The 27,656-nt window shown below is 31.8% G+C and overlaps 1 protein-coding gene across 1 annotated transcript; it reads right to left on the bottom strand.

Annotated features, from left to right (window-relative positions):
- Positions 1–1,406: 1,406 nt before the first annotated feature.
- LOC127711009 (E3 ubiquitin-protein ligase DTX4-like) lies at positions 1,407–27,470 on the bottom strand. The gene is made up of 8 exons (XM_052216948.1): positions 27,247–27,470; positions 22,519–23,533; positions 20,869–20,909; positions 19,507–19,602; positions 18,357–18,424; positions 16,178–16,324; positions 14,867–15,118; positions 1,407–1,825 (listed from the first exon to the last, which is right to left on the bottom strand). The coding sequence occupies exons 1-8, from the start codon at positions 27,455–27,457 to the stop codon at positions 1,607–1,609; spliced, it is 2,049 nt and encodes a 682-aa protein (XP_052072908.1). The 5' UTR covers positions 27,458–27,470; the 3' UTR covers positions 1,407–1,606.
- Positions 27,471–27,656: the final 186 nt, after the last annotated feature.

Raw genomic sequence — 27,656 nt, 5'->3', positions numbered from 1 at the left:
CAACCACCCACAATTAATCTGAGAGTCTCCCTCCTCACCATGTTCAATTTTGGAACAGCCTATACTCATAATTAATCAAAACAAATGGGGAATGTGTCCATGGGACACAGATGATGCCCCCACTTGCATATAACGTTATAAAGGGACATAACTCAAGAACTGTAAAAGTGACGCTACCCAAATTTGTACTTGATCTGAGTTTTGTGGTTATAAGCATTGTTTATAAGTTTCATAACATTTAGTTGAGGCAAACTTAAGTTAGAGAACGGAAACGAAAAAATTCAGCAATTTTTCCATTTGTAAAGGGGCATAACTCTAAAACGTTAAAAGTGACGCTACCAAAATTCAAACTTGATCTGTGTTTTGTGGTAATAAGCATTGTTGATAAGTTTCATAACATTTAGTTGAGGCAAACTTTAGTAAGAGAAGGGCAACGAAAAAAAATTCAGCAATTTTTCCATTTGTAAAGGGGCATAACTCAAGAACGGTAAAAGTGACGCCACCAAAATTCGAACTTAATCTGTGTTTTGTGGTAATTAGCATTGTACATAAGTTTAATAACATTTGGTTGAGGCAAACTAAAGTTAGAGAACGGAAACAAATATTTCAGCAATTTTTCCGTTTGTAAATGGGCATAACTCTAGAACTGTAAAAGTGACGCCACCAAAATTCAATCTTGATCTGTGTTTTGTGGTAATAAGCATTGTGTATAAGTTTCATAACATTTGGTTAAGGCAAACTAAAGTTAGAGAACGGAAACCAATTTTGGGACGTATGTACATACGTACGTACAGACGGACAAGGATAAAACTTAATGCCCCCTCTGCTACGGCGGGGGCATAAAAAGTACTGTAAATTCAGAAATTAATGTAAGGTTTACATTAATGCGAATAATGCGACTCCTTGAGTATTGCAATAATAACTCACATTCTGATATTTTATACATATATATGTATGAAGCTTTTCCTAAAATCTCAATTTTTAAACTCGCACTTTTGTTAATTCTTCAAAAATCATAATAATAAATGCACACAATAAGTTCTGAATTTAAAGTATACTGTTTTCAGCAGCAATTGAACCATAATTTATGCCAGACAGAAACTACAGACTGTAAGATGACAATCCTATTGGTTATCAATGTTTAAAGGGATAACAGAGGATCAAAAGGGTATCAAATAGGTATCACATGATCAAAGGGGTATCAAATAGGTATCACATGATCAAAATGGTATCACATGATCAAAATGGTAATATATGATCAAATTGATATCACATGATCAAATGGATAATGCAGGACTAAAAGGGCATCATATGATCAAAAGGGTAATACATGATTAAATGGGTATCACATGATCAAATGGATAACCACATGATCAAAAGAGTATCACATGATCAAAAGGGCAATACATGATCAAACAATTTTTATTGTCAAGGTACTTAATATAATAGTAATACAACCATTTACATTATGTTAACAATGAGCTTTGATATTATTTCCTCTAAGATCTCATTCAGTGTATTACCTACATAAAGAACAAAATGACTTCATTTTCATGTAATCAGATTTCACTGATATACCAAATGCGTACAACTCTGAATAATCAAGTCATATATCCTTTTCTGTTACCCCCTGAACTGATAATTCTTGAAGGACGTTATCAAAGTACTTGTCATCGGGGAAACCATGACCAGAAATATTTGATCCAAACTCTGTTTTGTGATGTATTTCATTCCATGTGACTGTATCAGTCTCTCCTGTTGTAGTAGAATGTCCAATTGTAAATGTTAACCTCCTCTTCCATGCTACTATCAATAACTTTAATATCTAAAATGAAGAAAATAATAGTGTGTCAATTTTTTTTAAAGAGATCTCAGTGACTGGCATAAGCTTGTATTTGTTGTTCAATTCATATTTTTTAACAAGAATCATACTCTGGATTCATTTTTAATTGTGGGGTATCAATTTTCGTGTATTTCGTGGTTATACATGTTATATTGAAATATTTAACGAAGTGAAAATTTTCTATAGGCATGTATGCAGACTTTGGCAAAACCATGAAATCCAATATCCACGAAAACTGCTATCCACGAAAATAAATGAATCCACAGGTATACTAATTATTTCAATTTTTTGTCACTTTGATACCTTTTTAAACAAGAAATGTCATTTTCTTATTAAGCACTGATTCAGTGAAGCTGAGTCCCCCCTCCCCCTTATATGGCTCATCTAGAAAGAGTCGATCCCAAATATATAAAAAGCCTATTTTTATACTGGAGACTGGAAAGTTTTTCATTATAGCTCAACCCCTATACCCAAGGCCTCCCTTCTTGGTGAAAATTTACAATAATGAGACAGGAACTACTGTATTTCACTTTTTTAGCCAAGCATAAACTACTACACATAAAAGATATCTATTATCTTATTATCAATTAATGTAAATTCAAAAATATTTGCAACATTTTTATTATTGTGAAAGTTGCAATGGGATATAGGTTTTGCAAAAATAAAAACTTGCCTTTTGAAATTTGATAGTATTATTTGTTTGCAACATTTTCTGAATTGCTGTAACTAATCTCACATTTTTGTCCATTTTTCAACAATCGCAATAATAAATACATGCAAATATTACTGAATTTACAGTAATTATATAATCTATACATAATTTCACTTCTTTGAACATGATATTTATTTATTTTGAATACATTTAGCATGTTTAACATATATATTGTTAGTTCATTTTTCTGAATATAATTCAGTCTACTCTACAACAGAAGTTTGTTCTCCTGCCTTTTTCATTCATGGATTTTAGTTAACACCTTACCAGTTCCACTGGTATATTTTCAACAGACCTAGTTTCACTCCTTTTGAAGTTCATGCCGTTCCCTTGGTCTTTGATTTTTACCTTGATTTGACTTCTAAATTAGTATACAAGATTTGAACATCATTTAACTACTGTCGCCTTAATTTTTCTTCTTATAGTTTACTCCCTATTGTCAATATTAAAGGATGGGGTGTGAATGGCAAATGTTTTATTGTTTCTGCTAAAGGAGTAGTGCCAAGAACTCTGATAAATGTCCCTGTAAAGGTGGGTTTTTTTAACATCAATTATTAAAGTAAATCTAATGTGTATGTATTGCTAAATGTTTGATATATTTGAAAGATTTTATTTTTGTCCATTTTCCTGGAAATTTTCAATTTTTTCCACCATTTTTCTGATTTTATATGTGGCGCCACCCCTCGTCCATTGAAATTTTTGCTGAAAAGTAAAGAATATTTCAGCAAAAATATTTGTGGGCGAAGGATGGTACCACTGTTAATTTTTCAGAAAACTGTCATATATTTTTCAGAATTCCGCACAAAAATCAGGACTTTACGAAATTCACCTACAATATGACAACTAATGATGCAACTGGTGAAAATGTTTTTTAACTGCAAAACTTTTGGACATTTTAGCATATGTTTTCAACAAATTTTCACCTCATTTTCGCAGTGAAAAATTAAAGATTTTTAAGGCAAAAATTACGAGTTAGTGAACCAACTCCTTTACTTAAAACTATTACAGACTCTGGAAGATTAAGAGCTCAAAATGTTGTTTAGACACCAGTCTGCTATTGAAGACTGTTGGTTACCCTCTAGCTGTTTTTTTATTATTTTTGTCATTGTGTTGTTGTCTCATTGACATAATTACCCCAAATCTCTTTATATTCATAATCACTGGCTGTCACAAATATCAAATCAATGTTTTTGTTATTGATACATTCAAATTATTCTAGATTTTCTTCAAAAATAATAGCCAAATACTTGTTTTAGTAAAAAATTTTGAGCATGACTTTGGGCATGCAAAAGGCTGAAAATTAAAACCAATATAATGACTAAAAATTCTTACATCCTATTATTAAAGGAGTTGACATGCAACTTTTGATTTTGAGAATTTTCAATATAAAAATAGGAATGTGTGGTATGATTGCCAATGAGACTGAATGATATGGATGTAAGCAACGAAAGGTCACTAAACAGCCTTCAACAATGAGTAAAACCCATACTGTAAAGTAAGCAATAAAAGACACTATCATGAAATAAAATGCTTCGCTGGGGCGCAGCTTGATACGACCGCAGAGGTCGAACCCTGAACAGTTGGGGCAAGTATGGACACAACATTCAAGCTTGATACAGCTCTGAATTTTGATTGTTATTAAATATTTGACACAGCATAGGTTTCTGACACAGAAAGAATGTGGTCTAAGAACTTGAATTTTTTTAATTTACCTATTATGGTCCAATGTCCAAAATCAAAATACATGGTTAGATTCAGCATATCAAAAGACCCCATATATTCAATTTTTGTTAAAATCAAACAAAGTTTAATTTTGGACCCCAACTTGGACAAACTTGAAAACTGGGCCCATAATCAAAAATCTAAACACATGTTTAGATTCAGCATATCAAAGAACCCCAAGAATTCAATTTTTGCTAAAATCAAACTAAGTTTAATTTTGGACCCTTTGGACCTTAATGTAGACCAATTTAAAAAACGGGACTTAAAATTAAAAATCTAAATACACGGTTAGATTTGGAATATCAAAGAACCCCAATAATTCAATTTTTGATGAAATCAAACAAAGTTTAATTTTGGACCCTTTTGACCTCAATATGAACCAATTTGATAGCGGGGCCCACAAATAAAAATTCTAAATTCATGGTTAGATTCAGCATATCAAAGAACCCCATATATTCAATTTTTGTTGAAATCAAAAAAAGTTTAATTTTGGACCCCAACTTGGACCAACTTGAAAACTGGGCCCATAATCAAAAATCTAAACACATGTTTAGATTCAGCATATCAAAGAACCCCAAGAATTCAATTTTTGTTAAAATCAAACTAAGTTTAATTTTGGACCCTTTGGACCTCAATGAAGACCAATTTAAAAAACGGGACCCAAATTAAAAATCTAAAAACACAGTTAGATTTGGCATATCAAAGAACCCCAATAATTCAATTTTCGATGAAATCAAACAAAGTTTAATTTTGGACCCTTTTGACCTCAATATGAACCAATTTGATAGCGGGGCCTACAAATAAAAAATCTAAATACATGGTTAGATTCAGCATATCAAAGAACCTCATATATTCAATTTTTGTTGAAATCAAACAAAGTTTAATTTTGGACCCCAACTTGGACCAACTTGAAAACTGGGCCCATAATCACAAATCTAAATACATGTTTAGATTCAGCATATCAAAGAACCCCATATATTCAATTTTTGTTGAAATCAAACAAAGTTTAAATACTGGACCCTATCTTGGACCAACTTGAAAACTGGGCCCATAATAAAAAATCTAAACACATGTTTAGATTCAGCAAATCAAAGAACCCCAAGAATTCAATTTTTGTTAAAATCAAACTAAGTTTAATTTTGGACCCTTTGGACCTCAATGTAGACCAATTTAAAAAACAGGACCCAAAATTAAAAACCTAAATACACGGTTAGATTTGGAATATCAAAGAACCCCAATAATTCAATTTTAGATGAAATCAAACAAAGTTTAATTTTGGACCCTTTTGACCTCAATATGAACCAATTAGATAACGGGGTCCACAAATAAAAAATCTAAATACATGGTTAGATTCAGCATATCAAAGAACCCCATATATTCAATTTTTGTTGAAATCAAACAAAGTTTAATTTTGGACCCCAATTTGGACCAAGTTGAAAACTGGGCCAAAAATCAAAAATCTAAATACATGTTTAGATTCAGCATATCAAAGAACCTCATATATTCATTTTTTGCTAAAATCAAACAAAGTTTAATTTTGGACCCTTTGGACATTAATGTAGACCAATTTGAAAACTGGACCCAAAATTAAAAATCTAAATACACTGTTAGATTCGGCATAACAAATAAATAAATGTGATCAAAGATTTTACAAATCTAATGCGCCATACTGTGCAATTAAAGATTACTTCTTGAAATTTTTCAATATTTGAAATTTGAAAAAAAATAATATTTGAAGAATAATTCTTTTTAATTTCTGAAATCTGAAATGAGAAAAAATTGGCCCCCCACAATTTCTTTTTATCCCCCCCCCCCTTTTCCCCCCAAAAAAAATCTTTCCCTCAAGATATGGTCATAATCTCAATTCAAATTTCCAATGGAGTTGGCAACCATAATTACCCATTTAAATTTACCACAGTGCTAACTTAATCTATTTTATAATAGAATTAATAAAAATATAGTGTCAAATCTTTCATATGGATTTTTTTGTAAAAAAAAAAGATGAAAACATTTGCAGATATTTTTACTGGTCTTCCTTTATAAATATGCATTTCTTTAAACATAATTTAAAAGCAGTGTAAGGGAAGTAACCAAAACGTTGTATTTGGATTACCTCCCTTACACTGTTTTAGATTATCTTTATTGTTCATTAACCATTACTTTATACATAATTTAAAAGCAGTGTAAGGGAGATAATTTCAATGATGTATTTGATTTATCTCCCTTACACTGCTTTAAATTATGTTTTGTACTAAAGTATTTGTCCATTAACCAGGACAACCTTGTTTTTCCCCCTTTTTTGCCCCTAATTCCTAAACGGTTTGAGCCATAACCCCCCAAAGCAAATCCTAACCATCCCTTTGTGGTATGGAAACTTGTAGTATAATTTCAGAGAGATCCATACACCGTTCCACAGTTATTGTCTGGAAACTAGAAAATGCTCATTTTTGGCCCCTTTTTGGCCCCTAATTCCTTAACTGTTGGTACCATAACCCCCAAAATCAATCCCAACCTTCCTTTTGTGGTATTTAACCTTATGGTCAAATTTCAAAAAGATCCATTCACTTAAACTAAAGTTAGAGTGCGAAAACCAATATGTATTCGGACGACGACGCCGGACGACGACGACGACGACGACGACGCCAACGTCATACCAATATACGACCACAAAATTTTTTTGCGGTCGTATAAAAATGGAAAACAATTAAAAAAAAAAACAAAAAAAAACGGATTTATGTACTAAACAATAAGTGAAAAACAAATTTGATAGACAGCAACCATTGAATTACAGGCTTCTGACTTTGCACATGCACATGCAGAATGTGGCAGGGTTAAACATGTTTGCTGAGGAAAAACCTTCCCCATAACTTGGGAAAGTGGTGTAACAGAACAATATAAGAATGTTAAGCTGATAATAAATATAAACGAACCCTGATTTACAATACTGGTTCCATCTGTTCATGAAAATGGCAGTAAATCGACGTACTTTTAAACTATTTATTTTGTTAAGGATTTTACAAGTGTATTTTGGCATGACAGTATTGTGTATTTCACAGTTAAATGGCTTAGCTTGTACGTGTTACAAGGAATCACTTGCAAGCATGCATGCATATTGTGAAATAAATACAAACATGTTCGACTTGTGCCAAAAGAATGGAAAACAACTGTTTTTATAGTTAGCTAAACCTCTCACTTATATGACAGTTGCATAAAATTCCATTATATTGACAACAATGTGTGAACGAAAAAAAACAGAAATAATAGGAGAAAATGTCAAAAATAGGAGTACAGCAGTGAACATTGTGTTACCATCTTAATCCCTATAAAAACAAACAAAAACAAAATGGCATAAAGACAAAGCACATAGGCATAAATGAAAGACAAGAATACAAAAAAGACCATAGCACAATAACACAATGGTGGGATGTATAAGTACCGAGCCATGCCAAAAGGTCATTACAAATAATGGACTAAAAAGTAAAGGTTAATAATTTACAAAGACATATAAGAGAACACTATAACATGTAATTAAGATGATAAACAACGTCAGTACCAAGAATCTTTATTTCAAAACCATCATGTATTATTGATAAGTTGATACGGAATATTTATCAACAAGGTCTTGGTATCTTCCGATTTTAAAGCAGTTTCCATTTTATGCCTAAGAGCAGGGATGGGCATGATTACTGACAAATGTAATCGATTAATAATCGATTACTTGAAGGATATTTGTGTATTCGATTAATAATCGATTACTCTGATTTTTGTATGTAATCGATTGCAATCGATTACTTTATCAAAAGTAATTACATTACTTTTCGATTACTGTCAATTACAAATGTACATGCTACAATATAACCAAAAAATAAAAAAGTAAGTTAAACATAAATATGTTGTTCAACGTATGTATAGTGGAAATTTAGACCTTTATAAAAACAGCATTTAAAGCATTGTTTTTAAATGTTAAGTTAACAGTTGTTTTCTAGATGGAAGCTCTTACTGAGGATCCGAAATATTCAAAAATTCTTGAAATTTTGGTTTTCAACATGGGTGAGTGGTGATAAATTTCTTGCAATGACATGGCATGGCTTCGGTCAATTCTTTACATTTTAGGTTATTTTCTCCATGTTTTGCAAATTTTTGCTGTCATACTGACTTAGGTAAGGTATTTTGTATTTACTCATTTTTAACAGGTATATTTGAATATAAGTTCATTACAATGTTAGAAGATTCCTCTGAAAAAAAATATCAAAAAGTAGAATAATTAACTAGTTCAGCTAATTTTAAAGATGTAAATTTATAATATTTATAATTAATACATGCATGAATTAATCCGGTTGTTTGGATAGCCTCCCTAATTACAGGTTATAAAACTGCCAATAGGGTATATTTTATAACCTGGGGCAATATAATGTAAATCTCCTCTTAATTAGACATAATTGAAATCAAAACAAAGTTGGCATGTCATTGATTAGAAGTCCTTGATCATCTGATTAGTAAAGACAAGAAGTCAGTTGAGAATTTTTTATGCTCTATTCAAAATTATAAACAATATATATTTTTAGTGTCAAAATGGGAGACATGTTCCTATTTCTGAACAAGAATTTCAATGCATAGTCATTGGTACATTGTCAAAAGGATTTTGTGAACTTTCTAATTTTTTATATCATAATATTATGACGAATCAACTGTTTATCTATTCTAGCTAAAATTCCAACTCTTATTGAAAACTGAGCTTCAATGTCAATGGAGTACAGAACTTAACACAAGACTCATTTCTTATTTTAATCTATTTTCTTATTTCAAAATAAAAGGTCTTTAAATTATTGACAAGCATTGAAGACAGTAAAGTCAATTGTTTCAAAGCTGATTATATACAGTAAAATTTGGTAGGAGATCTGGTTGATCATAATGCAGCTATAGACAATAGAAACAAATAAGGCATTTGATAAACTCTGAAGACTTTTTAATACATTCTATTTTATCTGTACTATAAAGTGATGAATGCTTACATATTTTCATTTAAAATAGGTTATATTTCATCAAACTATTTTACTAAAGTAATCGAAATGTAATCGAAAAGTAATCGATGATTACATCATAATTTTTGCTGTAATCGATTAAATTACGATTACTTGTAATCGAAAATGTTTTCGATTACAGATTACTGTCGATTACTGGAAAAAATGTAATCAATTACAATCGATTATGATTACAGATTACGATTACCCCATCCCTGCCTAAGAGCCATGCTGACTTTCTATCTGACAGCTTTTTATGTTCCTGATATTTGTGTTTCTATGCTTAAATCAAATTTAATTAACCATTTGTGAACTCGGAATCTAGAGAAAAGTAGATTATCACAGAAAAAATGTGCAGAATATTTGTATTTATGTCCCTGGTTAAACGGCCTGTTTGATGTATGTGAAATGTGAAGAGCTTTGTACATAAAATCTGTAGTCCATCACAAATATTTCACTAAATCTGTAAATAAAACACTTTACAATGATCAGTACACCCTATTCATTACATATGCTACCATAATTTTCTTCTTTAGGATAGTAAGTGGTTCAAATATATGCCAAATGAGACTAAAACTACATGCAAGTTTTCCATTGAAAAGTGAAAAACTGGTCATCAGACCATACTGTCTGCAAAAAAAAGTTGAATTGAAGAGTCCTTTTGCAATTAGACTTCTAGTATCATGACATCTTAGCATAGAAATGAGCAAAAAGTAACAAATTTCAATTTCTTATAGCCTCTGTGTGCATTTTTATATGTAAATATGGGCTACGGCCTAAATCGACTCTAAATAATTCTCAGTCTTACATGGCCTAAGACCATTTTATACTCATGTGGTATGCTTTTTGTAACTTTTCTTTACATTCAAAGTACATTTAATATATATGGAAGAATAATGTATGGTTAAAAAACTTCAAAAACTTCAAATTGGTTGAAAAAAATGCATGTTTATGTAAGGCTTCCCTTAATTCGAAAATCTCTATTTTCAGGCACAGGCTCATTTAAATTTGACTTTTGAATAACTGTAATAAATCTGATAAATCAAATGAGTGTTCCGTTGCTTTTAAAACTTATTATATTAAATTCAAGAGTATTTAAAAAGCAAATTTTTGCAATATTTAAATTTTTTAGGCCAAAATCTTGACAGTTGAAAATATTTGATTTAAACGTCAAAAATAAACATCCAAATTTCAATATTAAAATGGCCCTAGTTTCTATAATATATATCCTATGGCCATGAAACTTGGCCAACTATCTTATAATTGCCTAAGCTTAGGTCATGCAAAGTTTTATTAAAATTGGTCAAGTCTTTCTATCCTATTAGGTCCAAGGACACAGTTATCGTCCTTTGGTTTTCGTTGTCTACGAATATAGTCCCTAGTGTGAACAGTGTATAACTTGCATTTTTTTTTATACACTTTCCCAATTTATTTCTTGATATTTTATGCATGAAATATTAAGTAAGGGGATGAAATTACATGTTAAAAAAATTTGGGTGCTGAATCTTTATGTTAAGTAGTGATTTGGTCCAGTTAAAAAAGGTCAAAAATTAGAATGTCTGAAGCTGTCAAACTGAATTTTAGCCCCCCTTAACACAGAATTGTCAATATTTTGAGTTAGAGCTGGTAGAAGTTTCTATAATTTTGATATTATTTGTATCAATAGTAGTACACTACACTGTAAAAATCTTTTTGAGATAGAGCAGGTGCGATTTTTTAAATTTGAATTTATTGTCTAAAAGAAATGCACTACGAAATAACTGTGTTCTCGGGCCAGATGACCTCTTATGTCAAATTCCAGGTATAATTCAAAAAATGAGGCGGAGGAAGCTGTGTCTCTTGTTTCTTTAATTTCTAGTTCTGGAAGATATATTAATGGAACCCAATCAGGAAAGTTTGGATTTTTAATGGAAAGAACATCATCAATAAATCTGAATATGAAATTAAATGATCTGGCTCTTTGATCTTCTTGTTTTTGACAAGTGTCTGAAGGAACTCTGACTCATACGAAAATAAGAAGAGGTCAGCAAGGAGAGGCGCACAGTTTGTTCCCATAGTTATGCCGACAATTTGTTAAAAAAGTCTACCTCCAAATTCAACAAATATGTTGTCAATAAGAAATTCCAGCATACTGATCACTTGTTCCTCTGTGTAGCATGTTTTACCTTTTTGATCACTATTAACAAAATATGCCGTATGGTATCCCTAAGTAATAAATTGATAGCATATATGCTACCATTTTTATATTGAAAAGCATTGTGGATTATTTCTTTTAAATGATTTTTCAATTTCACATGGGGAATGGTGTTATACAGGGTTGAAAAATCAAAAGTTTTGACAGAATTAATTTCAGAGAAAGATCGAGATTTAAAATTATCCGGAAGTTCTTTAGAATTTTTTAGAATCCACATATGGTTAATACCACTATTCACAGTCAGTCAGGGGTACTACTTGTAGAAGTAATTTTTATTTACTTGAAGAAGTAATATTAATATACTTATATAAGTAAATTTGTAGGATACTTATACACAGTGATTTTGCTAGCGCTCGTCATTTTCGTCATTTACGAAAAGGTTTTCAACATGACGAAAGTATTCCAAATCAATTTCGTCACCTAAATTTGGAAAGAGTAAAAATATTTTCGCATGAAAATACTATAATTCTACCTGTCTTATTGTTTCTGACAAGTTTATGACCCTCAGTTAATTAACATTTACAACAGGTGTTAAAGTTGTGATTACAGATAATCCGCTTATCGTCATCGGATGGGTTACTAATCCGTTAATTATTTATCAACCTCATAATTGATCATCATAATAATTTTCCTCAGTAAAATCAGTCAGTCGGCATTTCAATTTCAATATTTATCAAACGAGCACAATTTGCAGATCGTTTGTCGTAGTTTCGTCATTCAAGTTTTCCATCCGACAGATCGCATTTTAATTTCAATATTTCTCAAACGATCACAATTTGCAGTTTGCTTGTCGTTGTTTCGTCAAATGAACGTATTTTCGTCATATAACTTTTAATCAAAAACTTCGACAATTTTGATTAAAAAGATAGAACTTTATTCATAACATTCAGAAATGTTTTCACGAGTCAAACAGGTGCTTCCTTTACGATGAACTGCGCATGCGCGAAAGTATTCTTATGAATTTAAAGACACTAAAACGTAAAATACGAAATTTATAAATATAGTTCTTATTTAGCAAATTTAATCTAAAAAATGATAATTTCCTGCCTTTTTTAAACACGAACTAATCCGTAAATGAATCCGGATTCATTCTGAATTTGTTATCCACTTGTCACTTCCCGTTTTCATTTCATTGGGAAATCGAAAGTAAACGTGATCTATTCGGGCGATCTATTCATGATAAATTTACAATTTAAAGTCATTAGAATTGTTCCAATAAGGATTTGTACAAATCCTTGGTTCCAACTTTATGGAATTAATTCTAAATATCGCTTTAAAACGTTTTTAAGGATAATGAGTATGAATAATGCAGTGAAATAGTCCTTACAAGTTCATTTATGCTGTGATTCCTGGTTTAAAAAAAAATTGATCCCAACTTTTACTGATTAGGAATGTACCCTGAAACTAACTGAAGTGAAATTGTGAACTAGATTTCTAGATCTTATATCCTAATCTTCCTATTAAAGTGCCATATCAGTCAAATCATGCAGTAACTGCCTAGTATGCCTAAGTCCTTCAAAGTCTGACAAAGATGTATAGATAGTAATATACATCCTAGGTCCCTTGCTGCTACCCAAAATAAGGTTGATTTTCATCCCTTGCAAAAGTGACTAAAGCCCTCAAAATCCTAGCTTAAACCCTGCTTATACAAGTGTATTTTATTTACTTGTATAGGTAAATAATTTTTTGGCTTAGTTATGTCCCTTAGACATTCAGATTTTTTTACTTATATAAGTAAAAAAGTCATTCTATCTTCTTTTCTTGAATTCTTAGGACTTCTTTGTTCTAATCGAATTTTAAATTGTCTGTCCTTTGCAGATGTCTTTATTAATCATGTAAGTGTAATTTCATGGACAATGAAAATCTCATTTGTCTGTTATCTTCAGAACACTGCTCATTTACAAGCCCCCAAGGGGCAATTTTTGAAGGCCTTGCACAAATACTTAAGATCTTTGCCCAATCAGTTTCTTTGTTGAATTAATGAGACGAAACATTGAACTCTAATCAAAAATTATGAGCTAACCTGGGAAAAATCATTAAAGGCATGTTTTTACATCTCAAAACTTGAGAATTTTTGTGGGATTGTAAAAAAAATTTACTTATACAAGTAAATTTTTGAGAAAATTAAGGGGAGATTATTCAAACATTATAATTAACTTATATAAGTATATTTTTTTTACTTCTTCAAGTAAATAAAGATTACTTGTACAAGTAGTACCCCTGACTGACAGTATTTCTAAAGACCCTCTTTCACTGCGGAGAGAATTTTTGTCAATCTAATGGACAATTCCTTTGTAGAACATGCAGATGAGCCTGCAATGTACCGTTGTTTGTACGGAATTTTGTGAAGCTTAGGTATCCAATACAAACAAGGTACTGTCGATTCATTATTATTCGTTGGATACTAATTTTCGTGGATTTCGTGGGTACAAGTGAACCACGAAATTAAATGTTCAACGAATGACATATTTTGTATAGGCTTGTATGCAGACTTTCGGTAAAACCACGAAATTAAATATCCACGAACATGCCAATTTTCCCTAATCCACTAAAATTGGTACCCACGAAAAATAAATGAATCCACAGTAAGTCCTCAGATTTGCTGTTCAATGTAATGTTCATTAGAGCCATAGGACTTATGATTCACCAAAATCTCATCCTTGTCAATGATATGTTTTTGTATGTGGGAATACCTGAGTGCTCACTTATTCCTAATTCTTTTACAAGACACTTGTAGTAGAACGATTTACATACAAAGACAGCCTTCACGCTTATATTTTGAGCCCACAAGCCAGACGCTCAGTATTTTGAAAATTTTTGTTGGATTCTGTTGGCTTGTAGAGGAGAATTTTACAAGCCCGAAAGCAATTTTACAGGCCATGGCCATAGGACTTGTGGTTAAGCGTGAAGAATGCAAAGACCATATTATTTGAAGCTTTGTCCGTAGGAAGAAAAGCATTACCATCAGGATTTTGTTATTGATAAAAAAAATGCAATTTCTGACAAAAGGGGGTTAAAAAAGCCTTATCATGGTAAATTTTCAATTCAATATGGCTGAAATTGGGAATTTCATTTCAGTCATTTGAATTTCAAATCAGTCATAGTCCATTTATCCTTTAGGCTTTGGGCAGATTTAACTGATCAGCATTCACCAAACACAATCTTTCAGTCCTTTTTAAAAAAAACAAGAGATGGGCTAGTGAATCTCACAGAAAAAATATATCATAATATGTCTTCCTAGGTGTAAGTTATAGAACATCAGATCAAACTAGGAATCACAGAGAAAACCTGTCAGAGCCATCGCATGATGGATAGCAAGCTATCCAGATGACAAGGGAGAGAACTTCACTATCAAATTCTAATTCTAACTCTACCTTTCTTCCTTCATCATTATCTGGTAAGAAACACACTCTGGGGAATCCCCTACATGTAAATCTCTTCCCTGGATGTGGGTGTTCCTGTGTCTGTACCCCGGGAGATATATGATACAATATTCTGATTGTCTGACTGTCTGGGAACCCAGGTAATGCCTGGGACATTATACAGTACTCCATCACACCCTTTGGACAATTTCCATGTTTCTCTCCATAAATTGTCTTACATGCTGGACACTGCATACTACCATTCTACAAAATAAAAAAAGGTATAGTCATCCCTTCTCAATCATTGTGTGTGATTTAAGTGATTACAGTACTGAAGTTGAAGAGTTGCCTCTGTCTATTGATGATTTGAGAGTTGCAAATACAGTTTTACTGGTGACGCGACAAGGAGATAGTAAAATAGATATTTGCCACTATGAAATCTTAACTGAAGGTGTCAACTCTTCCACTACAGTACTGTTGTTCCTATTCTAATACATCACAAAAGCAATAGTACCTTAAAGCTTGCATAAAATAGTATAAATTTAAGATAACAATAAAATAACAATGAAATGTCATGAAGGATTTGGCTGTATAAACGTTATGGCAAAACATGACATCATACAAATGAAAACACTCAAACCTAAGTTTATTTAGTTATTTGTATGATTGGGATTTTGCTAATATCTCATTAAAACAGTATTTTTAAGGTAGGTGCTGTTTTATATTATAGTAATCGAACATTTGTGGATTCCAACAAAACAGAAACTAATATTTAGATTAAAAATCATGATAACAGTCACATTAGTATGATTGTTTAATATAAAAGTGACCGGTTTTCAGCAGATAATGAAAATACATACAAAGCTTGAACTTTTTTATGAATTACAAACGATAGCTCTTAAGAAGAACTCACTTCTTCTGCGATTTGTCTGTTTTCCTCATTCATTTTTTTTCTTTTTTCCATTCCTTCATATTCAAGTTATTTGTTTTTTGGTTTTTATTTGTGGGCATATTTCACAACAAGAATGTGCCCATAGTACACGGATGCCCCTATCGCACTATCATTTTCTATGTTCAGTGGACCGTGAAATTGGGGTCAAAACTCTAATTTGGCATTAAAATTAGAAAGATCATATCATAGGGAACATGTTTACTAAGTTTCAAGTAGATTGGACTTCAACTTCATCAAAAACTACCTTGACCAAAAACTTTAACCTGAAGCAGAAAAAACGGAAGGACAGACTGACGAGCGGACAGACGAACGAACGCACAGACGGAAAAACATAATGCTCCTAGGTCGGGCATAAAAATTTACTACCTTACCTTGGAACCACTGTCATACATGGCTATTAAACACAACTTATGGAACATGTGACTACATTTATTGAGTTGATAAACAACATGATTTTCCATCTGACCCTCTCCATATCCTGAGGCATGACTCAATTTTTCACAACATATACAACAGTCCTGAAACAGAAAATGTACCATATATATTAAATGATAATATTTATCCTTAAAAAATGCTTTATTTAAGATCATATCAAAATGCTTATTTTTATGACAACCTATGCTAGTAGCTTTAAAATAAAGCCTTAAAAAAGCACAATAAATGATTTAAATATAAATTACAATGTATCTCACTTTTCCTTTGTTTCCACTTACTTCAACATTTATAGCCAAATTAACACAAACAAAATGTCCACAGGGGTTCAAATTAGTGTGGGTCCCAGGTCCAGGACCTGTCTTTTCTAGGAGAGGACTTTTCATTTTTAAATTACAAAAGTCAAGGACCTACCATTCTTTACACTGATGCTTTATACACTACCATTGATTTGTTATGGAGGACCTTTCACTTGAAATTTCAAATGGTCCTGGACCTTTCATTATTTAAAGCAAATTTGAACCCCTGGTTCATTGTTTTCCTTTGAATCTGTTTAATCAAGAATTCATATAGTCTTGCAATATAAATCCTTGGTTCAATTTATCATAAAACACTAAAAAGGCCCTTTATCCTATTATGAATGAAAGCCCCAGATTAAGCTGACTCTAGGAAACACACTTTCATCTATTATAGTTTTGAGACAAATTCTGTTTTGTGATGTACAATGTTTAAATAAAAAAATTTGTGAAAAACAAGATTAGGAAAAGAGGTTACCATATCTTTAATTTCAATACATGCATGGTTAAAAAAAACTTTTGTGAACTTGAAGTCAATCACAAACAAAAAAAAATCTTGCATTTTCTTGAATATTTGATTTCTTGGTTTTGCCAAAATCTGCATACAACCCAATAGAAATTTGTAATTCGTTGAACATTCAAATTTGTGGGTTACCTATATTCACGAAATCCATGAATATTAGCATCCCACAAATAACAAGCATTCTGAGAGTATTGCATGGTAATACATAGTCCCCTACCGGGTAAAAATTCATTTTACTGGAACAAAATGCTAACTTGTTCTATAACTTGTCATGGTGTAAACAAAAAGTAAATATCATGTCAATATCTTCAAGCATGACAAAAAACAGTGTGGAAAACTGATTATATGAGTGAAAAAAACATTAGATATGATTAATAGCTCTCTAAAATTATATACGATGTAATACAGTGTATATCTATTTTCAAATTATAATCAAACATAATTAATAGTTCCAAATATTTTTTCTTTCATTTGTCGCAAACTAATATAGATTTGTAACTTATCTATAAAATGTCAACAACTTTTATCTACACAATGTAATGTATTGAAATATATACATTAATAAAAAAATTAAAGGATTTCTCTTCATAATTTTTTTTTATATATATAGCATTCAGAAAATTAGTTTATACTAAATAACAAAAAAACCTGCCAAAAAATTCTTCAAATAATTTAACAAAGAATGTCTTTTAAAAAAATTAGTTATCTCCCTTTGTACAGAAATATGGTTTAACATAGTACTCTAACATTAGATATGGTCCAGAGTTATGGTCCATAACTCTGCACTAAATCATCAGACCGGAACAAAATTCGAACTTGGTCTATGACTTGTCATGATAAAACTATATACCAAATATCAAATCAATATCTTCAAGAACGAAGAAAAAAAGTGTGGAAAGGTGATTTGCCGGACTGACGGATGGACAGACGGACAGACGGACGGAGTGCAAACCTAAAGTCCCCTTCGACTTTGTCGGTAGGGGACTAATAATGAATCCACAGTATTTGAAAGTAACAAGTATTGTACGTGATGTTGCTGAATCAAAGACACGATTGTAATCATGCCATCTTTAGAAAAAGCTGCCATTTTGTTTGATTCTTTCTGCAAAGTGTACATTTGATTACAAACAAAAGTGTGATTTCAATGGGAGATAATCAACATTTTTATTGTTGTCTTTTTACCTGCATTTATCTCATGGAAATAAACTCTATTCATATGATAACAAAAAATGTTGGTGATAATTTTGGCCACTATCACCATATACAGTGACAAGACCTATAAATCCATTATGTTCATACCTCGTCAGCAGGAGGCTGTTGTATCACTTCTGTAAACTGTTCAAATATCTCTGTATCTGATGTTTTACCTAAAATTGTAAGATACATTGAAACCTCTGACACTGATCCTCTTTCTGAATGAAAGTTATTTGGATTATATAGTTAAACAGTGGAGATATGTAAATTAAAAAAAAAATGTCAGTTAACTCAATTTTACAGTTTTTTCAATGTCTGGTTGCAGAAAATTTTCTTTAATGTATAATAAAATTGAGAATGGAAATAAAACAAGAGTCCTCTCAGAGTGACAGCAAACCTGATTTTCCTGCATGAAAATGATATTTGCAAATCTGGACCCCCAAACATGATCAAGTAAAAAAAAAAGTTTAGATTCAGCATTTCAAAGAACCCCATATATTCAATTTTTGTTGAAATCAAACAGTTTAATTTTGGACCCCCGATTAGGACTGACCAACTTGAAAACTGGGCTCAAAATCAAAAATCTAAATACATGTTTATTAATAAACAATATTAGTTTTAGTTTTTAAAGGAGTTTCCTCCATAAAATATAAATATATATATATATATAGCATTCAGAAAATTAGTTATACAGAATAACAAACAAGCCTACCACAAAATTCTTCAAAACATTTACAAAAAAAAAATCAAAAAAAAAATCAAAAATATCATTTATCATTAATACTACAATAATAATTAATATTAATCTATAAAACTTATCTGTAATTAATTTCAAAATATATAATAATGAGCAGTAAATTTCAAACTATATTCATACTGTCCTACAGAGCTTATCATCAATAACACTTAAGAAACACAAAATTTTCAAATAAATCTGTCACTCCAATTATAATTTTGTTAGTTGATAATTACCACAGGTTTGTTATCTTGATAAAATTATTGCATGAATAAAACAGATACAATCATTGATAGACTATCTATCCATATACTTATTAATTACACCATTTCTGTCCAAAGGGTAATAATTCAAAATAAATAAATCATATAATAAGTATCATTTTTGCTACTGAAAGGTCTACAACTCAACGAAAATCTGGTTAAAAAGTTAATGTAGATATAGTGTCTGCTTTGGCAGAAATAGTGTTTGTTTTGTGTTTCAATATTTACTGTTTAAAAGGCATTTTGTGTAAGTTACCTTGTTTTTTACTTTGCCTAGAAACAATGTTAGGAATTTTAGCTTCTTCTGGTATGTCTAAATGTTGTGAACCAGATCTTACTGCATTACTGGAACCTGCAAGACAAAAGAGATATAATTACAGTCAAACTTTCTATAAAGGTCACCTTTATTAAGCCAAAAATCTGATATGTCATATCAAATACTTCTGTTCCCACTGTAGTAAGATCTATGCGTTTTAAATCCCAATTCAAAAGTAAAATATCAAAAATACAGAACTCCAAGGAAAATTCAAAGATGAAAGTCCAATACCAAATCGCAAAATCAAAAGCTCAAACACATCAAACAAAAGGAAAACTTGAACTGTCATATTCCTGACTTGGTACAGACATTTCCTTATGTAGAAAATGGTAGATTAAACCTGGCTTTATAGCTAGCTAAACTTCTCACTTGTATGACAGTCGCATAGAATTCCATTTCACCTGTTTTATAAGTTCAGTATTTTTGTTTCCCAAGATCTACCTTTATATAAGTTTCATAACATTTGGTTCAGATAAACTTAAGTTGGAGAACGGAAACTAAAAATTCAGCAATTTTTCCATTTATAAAGGGGCATGACTCTAGAACGGTTTAAGTGACACCATCAAAATTCAAGCTTGATCTGTGTTTTGTGGTAATAAGCATTGTGTATTAGTTTCAAAACATTTGGTAGAGGCAATTTAAAGTTAGAGAACGGAAACCAACTTTAGGACGTACGTACGTACGGATGTACAGACATACAAAGGTAAAACTTAATGCCCCCTCCGCTACGGCAGGGGCATAAAAAGTATCATCAAAAATACAATTTTTCCTTAACCCAAGAAAATTGTGACCAACGAAAATAACTGAATCCACAGTATCACAAAATGTTTTAAACACATGGACAGAAAATTCATTTCTACACTACAGCTCCAGTGGATTTCGTCCATTACACCTATCAATAATGCACTTCCACCTACCCACCATGTATCTTGGGAATTTAAAGGACATAAAAAGATCTTTTTCTCCTTTCAATTGTTTCACATTTTTCATGTCTGGTGTTTTTATAGCTTACCATACTGTATGGATTTTTTTTTATTATTGAAAGTTGTACGGTGACCTATAATTGCTTATATCCACATCATTAGAACTCTCACTAGTGGATAATTATCTCACTGGCATTCATACAACATGTCCTTATTTTTATGCTTAGTAAACATTATAGAACCCTGTGTAATGTCTTTTATGCCTTCATAAGTGTACTTTGTTAATTAGATATAAACAACTTCCTGGTTTGGAGCAAGTTAAAATTTCTTGGCCTTCTTTCATATATGGAGAAGTACATTTTGTAATTTCTCCCCTTACCTGATGGATATGTCATGCCACTGGATGCTGCAGGATGGCCACTATAAAGAGAAAAGATAAAAATTAACATAAAAATTGAATATGTTTAAATTCTAAACATTAGGATGAAGTTTCATCTTGATAAAAGTGTTTGTCTAGACTTACTGGTAATTATTTATTCATTTTTATGTACAGCGCATGCAGAGTTTTCAAAACAATAATAATTTCAAAAAAATATGTATAACAGTACATTTTTTAAAAATTTCCTGTTCAGAAGAAATAAAGAGCTGCGCCATGAGCGCATGATATGCCTGTCGCTTTTTTCAATGAATAGAGTTCCATAACTCCTCAATGTCATATCAGAAATTTAAAAAACTAAAGGGAGCTCATTTTAATAGATATTAACCAGTCATCAATGTTTCATGAAAACTGCTCAAAGCATTTTTCAGTTATTGTCTGAAAACTGAAAAATCCCCACTTATTTATGAATAAAATCACATAACTTAAAATTGAAAATAGAAAGGGAGCTTACATCAATATATATATAAACATTAGATAATTCATCAAAGTTTCATGAAAATTAGTTAAAGCGTTTTTGAGTTATTGTCAGACATATTGACAAAGGACAGACGGACGGATGGACAGACAGACAACAGTATACCATAATACTTCCCTTAAACATTGTGAATACCTTTGAGAGTCAAAATGTTTCTACACCTTTTATCTCACAAGCAGTTATTTTAACTCAATTCAATTTATTTCTCATTTAAGAAATGGCTCAGCATTACATTACCAATCATTTCTTTGTACTGTCAAATGCAGGGGCAGACCCTGTATTGTTGAAAAAGGGGCATAATTGCCAATAAACATATATAATGCCTAACTATTTGTCATGTTTGTTGACCTTTATTACTGGACCCTGAACAAAACACATCACAGGGTAAAAAAAATCCTCATTTAAGGGCATTCACTCCTATAAAGACTGACACAGTCTACTATCTATACCAGCAAAATTTGACTTGTTTGTGGATCTTACCTTGCTGATCATTTTTGTTATTTAAGTTTCTATTTATTTATTATAATCTGCATCATAGAGGGCAAAACACAAAAAAATGTTAAAAATCATCTTTAAAGGGCAATAACTCCAATAAGGAGGGGTCAGAAAATTTCCTCCATATTCACATGGTATTTGTCTTAAATGTAGATCTTGTCTTGCTAATCATTTTTGCTCATTCAAGTTTCTATCTATCTATTATAATTTTTAAGAGATAAGGCAAAAACACAAAAAATTGGTAAAAATTGTCATCAAAGCATTCAAAGGGAATATTTATTCATGTTATTCATAGATCTTATCTTGCTGATCATTTTGGTAACTTTAAGTTTCTCTCTATCTATTATAGTTTTCAAGATAAAAGCAAAATTGAAAAAAAATGGTAAAATATGTCATTTAAGGTCAATAACTCCTATAAGAAGTCAGACAGGGTCATCAGACACATTTTTAAACTAGATACCTCAATGATGATTGTGGTCAAGTTTGGTTAAAGTTGGTTTCAGAGGAGAAGTTTTTTGTAAAAGTTAACGGACACCAAGTGATGAGAAAAGCTCACTTGGAGCTTTGGGCCAGGTGAGCTAAAAAGGAAACAAAATATATACCTGAATTCATATACTAACCTTCGAGCCATATTTACAATGCTTCCACCAGGTAACCCATGATGCACTGGAAACATTCCATATGGAGCTGACATAGCTGGTCCACCATAAAATGCTGGCCCCACTGCATTTGATGGTCCCATTGAAAAATTTGATGGTTGCATGTTACCAATGTTATTGTTCATATTTCCAGCCATGCCCATTTGTGGCATACTTTGATACTGACTTGAGGGGTTTATTGTCATATTAGGTGTAAAGTTTGGAAATGTATTGTTATTTTGTCCTATGTTGCTATTTCCATGTCCCATATGACTAACATTTTGATTGGTCATGTTTTGAGGCATTTGATTGGCCATGTTTTGAGGCATTGAATTAGCATTGACGAAACTCCTCGTTAGCCGTCTTCCATATGCTATATTTGCTTGATTAGAATTCTGACTAGATGAAGTGTTTCCAAAATTAGGAGTCACATGATTAAAACTTTGACTAGCTGTGGTGTATACTGCACTAGGATTAAAATTAATTAAGTTGTTAGATGTTCCGGCACCAGTAGGATTTGGTGCTGTGGCAGCCTGAGAGTTTGTGTGTCCAGATTTAAATTTTTTGGCAGGACTTGGACTTGTCCCAGAACTTTTTGCAGGACTTTTAGAAGAGTAACTTGTAGCACCATTACTACTTGTACTCGCAGTGGAAACTGAGGAATGTTGAGGTGGTGAATTCGTTCCATTTCCAGACATGCCTGATGGGTAAGCTAGCTTTGTGGTTGCTCTGCGAACTTTTCTGACACGTCCGGTTTCAATTCTTATTTGAATCATTTTGCTAAAATCTATATGATATGGAAGTTTCAAAGCCGATTTTGACAGGTCAAATATATTAGTTCGGGGAGTCTGTGAATAGTAATCTTCTATCAAGCACCCAACCTCCATGTCGTATATGTGCCACTGACCCCTAACATCCCCCTCCCACTGCCAAACAATGCCTTTTCCTGGTAGACTCGATGGAGGGTATGTGCTTCTTCTAATAGGCCTAGCTGTTCCTGAAAAAAAATAAAAGAAGCATAAGATTATTTTCATACTATAATTCTTAAATAGAAAACAGGAATTATTCGATAGTACATCCACCCACTCCTCCAAGAAAATAGACACACTCAAAAAACATATTTAACCCCGCCGCATTTTTGCGCCTGTCCCAAGTCAGGAGCCTCTAACCTTTGTAGGTCTTGTACGATTTTTAATTTTTAGTTTCTTTTATATATTTCGGAGTTTAGTATGACGTCCATCATTACTAAACTAGTACATATTTTTGTTTAGGGGCCAGCTGAAGCATGCCTCCAGGTGCAGGATTTTCTCACTGTATTGAAGACCCAGTGGTGGCCTTCGGCTGTTTTCTGCTCTTTGGTCGGGTTGTTGTCTCTTTGACACATTCCCCATTTCCATTCTCAATTTTATACAAACATTGTCAAATAACAAACATCATGTGTAAAAATTAGGTTTATTGTTTTTGACATGCTTTTAATATACTGCTTATCATCTAGCTTTACTTTTCAAAATGCAAATGTGTTAAGGATGTACACCTCTGAGGAGCCAAAAATTTCTAGAACTAAACTGTTTTCCTTAACCTGATTTTTGGGTTTATATGACTGTAAAAAAAAATCATATGGTGATGCACTGCTTTTTTTGCTACGGCCCTTTGAAAGTACCCAATTTTGATGATTTTCCCGTTTTTCATCAATTTTTACCTATTTTTGGGCTATTATCGTGAAAAAAATCACAGTTCCACAATTAAACTTTTTTTCATACTTTCAATAATGATGAAGTGGGCCAATTTGAATAAATTTAACTAAAAAAAACTATAGGTAGGTGTTAATATTAGAAATTTATATCATATTTTGATGCTTTTTTGTGTCAAATTTACCATGCTGTCAATTTTGTAAATTTGTGATTTTTCTCAGTTTTAAGAACAAAATGCATATTATTTCAACTTTTTTGTTATAAATGATTGAAAAAATCTAAGAAATCTGAAAAGAAAAATATGATATGGGATGTACATGATTCTAGTAAAATCATTTTTGTACCCCTCACCGTTTTTCTCAAAATTTTGGCTAAAAAGACTGACTTGATTGGTCGTAAAATTTAAAAAATTGATTACTCAAAAACTACTCATTGTAAATACACAATTTTTTCATAGAGTTAAGTTTAATTATAACATTTTTAAAATTCATTGATATTTTCCACTTGTATTACATGTTTTGGAAATAATTCAAGAACGAGATTTCAACGAGACTGAAACGTCAGAAGACTACATCCTGATTAAAGACATTGATGAAATGCAGCAATTTGCAGTATAAATCACAACTAGACATAGTCTGAAAAAAAGCTAAGCATTTTTGACCCCAAAATATAAAATGTGACAATGAGACAACTATCCAACTGAGTCCAAATGACATATATTTAAGCAATGTGTTGAATTTGGTCTCATATTTCCATTACCAACTGTATTATCAATGTGTTTGCTGCTTTGACTGTGTCTAATATGTATGACCTTGATGATTGTGGAGCTTGCCTGATGTTTGTGTCAATTATTCTGTGATATATTACTAACTGTAACAAGGCATTTTTAGCATTCAAATTCATCGTGTTCATTTGTCACTTGTTTTCCTAGTATTACAATGATGTTAAATCTCTCTGTAAAAGGTCACTGTCTGCTTGATTGGTGATGGTTTGAAAGTAGAAAGGAGGAAATCCATCTGTTTGTATAAGGGTTGATTCAGGAGTATTTCAAATACAGTGCAACCTGTCTAATCAGACACACTTAGGAGCCAGAGAATTGTGTCAGATTGTACAGGGTGTCGGAATACTCAGGTTTCACTTTTGAACAACACAAATATTTCCAGAATTATCGGCATATTGCTGGTTATAAAATTCCTTCTTTTTTAAAATATACTACACTGTTGCATGTCTAATCCCATAATTCTCGCCAAGTTGTTTTGGGGTTAATTTTGGAATTTTATCGGAGTCTTCAAATTTAACTTTTCGTCTAAACTTAATTTAAATCCACTCTAGCCCATTTTGGTAAAGGCGAAGCAGTCATTTTCCAAAATTCTCTTTTTACATTTAGGTGTCGTAGCCATGTTGTATAATACTTAAATGATTTTCACAAAGAAACTGAAAATAACTCACATTTAAAAGCTTTATCTTTCATATAGCATGTATAAGTAAACTTACCTGTAACCCTTAACAAGCCACAACTCACCTTCCGATCTATCATGTCTATAAATTTAAATGTACACAATCATGTCAATTTGATGGACGGTTCAGTGATCATGATACACATTAACACGTGATAATTATTTATTTCAATTTATGGTTTAGCAGATCAAAAGGTTGGATTAGACAGGATTAATTATGTTATAACTAATAACATCAGGACTTGAAAACACTTAGTGTCGGATTACGGAAGTGACAGATTTCGGAAAAAAAAGTTTATTTAACAAAGATTGTTATAGACATTTTTCAGGACAGGAAAATTTTGTCGGATGTCATAAGTTGTCGGAATACTCATATGTAGGATTAGCAAGTTGCACTGTAATGTAATAGGCAAAATCAAAACGAGTGATATCTACTTGACAGTTCCTTTTTAATTTTGATGTGATGTCTTCAATGGTTATGATAAGTTAAAGTACTCAAGATTGTCTTTGTATAATCTGTGTTTTGTGTTTATAGTAAGAATTTTCATCATGTTCATTTCTGTCAAACATGTCAAAGGAGACATTATACTGGTATGTACAATGCATTCCAAGACCAGTTTTGAAAAGGGCAATAGGGCAAATTTTAAATTGAATGATTTGTAGATTTACAAAATGGAAGATCTTTTAATAATTAGACCTGTGGAAAAAGGAAAACCCATACAAATAAACAGATTTAAGGGACCAATTTGCCTCCTTGTGCAGAATTTTTCACTGTGTTGGACTCATTGGTGGCCTTGGGCTGTTTTCTGCTCTAAAGGTTGTTGCCTCTTCTACTTTTGTCACGTCTACTTCTGAGTGACCACCGTCATCAGGTTGTGACTATTCTGTGCTCATGAATAATTTTGAAAGAAAGAAAACAGAATAAAGGTGTTGAACATATATTTAACAGTGAGGGTTAAAAACAAGTGACTATAGATTTAATTTATAGTCAGGAGCTACTTGAAGGATTAAAGACTACTGACAGATGTCAGTGAGTAGGGTAAATGTAAGGCATTCCAATCCATAATGATTCTTAAGATAGAATGATTCTTCCCTTGTTGTGGTGTAACATGATGGGATCGGGAAAGAATTTTGAGCCATATTTTTGGAGATTTTTTCTGGTAGTATGAGTAAGTCTCTTTTGACACATTCCTTGTTTCCAATCCCTATTCTAGCTCTTATGGCAAGAATTGTCAACCTACATGTATATTTGTTCCACCTAAAAGAAGTTCCAGTGGAAACTGTTATAAACAATGTCATAATACCTGTTCCTGTTGGAACAAATATTCTATACTATTTATTCCGTTAGGAACATATACTGTAATACTTATTCCTGTGGAAATAATATTCCAGAATATTTTTTCCATTTGGAACTTATATTATGAAGGAACTTCTATTTCGTGACAGCATGATGTCAAAAGGTTTAGAATGCACCTATCTTGTCTATATATGTTTAACCTTGGACTAGTCCCAGGTTTAACTAATGCTGTTATGTATGTACAAAAAAATTAACGGTTCTACACCTGTTCCAAGTCGTATCTGGCAAGTGGTGACAAAATCGATGGCGTATGAAGATAAGGAGCTGTCGGCTGCACTCAGGTTTACTTGATTAGAATTATTTTGATAGGCAATTTCTATGTATTGTGTAACGTTGGGTTCATATGGTCTCCACCGTCCAAATTCATTCATCCACTCCCAAACAATCACGTTAGTTGAGCCCTGTGACATCTTCATGATTGTTCGATATACCTCTAGACTTTTCAAAAGCATAAATTATCCCGAAAGGCGTTTTGTTTACATCTCGTTACTATGAGAACTATTTTTGTCTTCTTTTTCTACTTCTTCATAGATTTGTATTGAAATTGAAATTAATGTGCTTGGATTCAGCTGCAGATTCTCTCAACCGTAATTTTTGTCAAATTAATTAATGACA

The sequence above is a fragment of the Mytilus californianus genome, unplaced genomic scaffold, assembly GCF_021869535.1.
Source record: "Mytilus californianus isolate M0D057914Y unplaced genomic scaffold, xbMytCali1.0.p SCAF_8, whole genome shotgun sequence".
In the NCBI taxonomy this organism is placed as follows: Eukaryota; Metazoa; Mollusca; class Bivalvia; order Mytilida; family Mytilidae; genus Mytilus; species Mytilus californianus.
The sequence above is the reverse complement of the archived record's forward strand: the minus strand, read 5'-3'. Positions and strand labels throughout refer to the sequence as shown.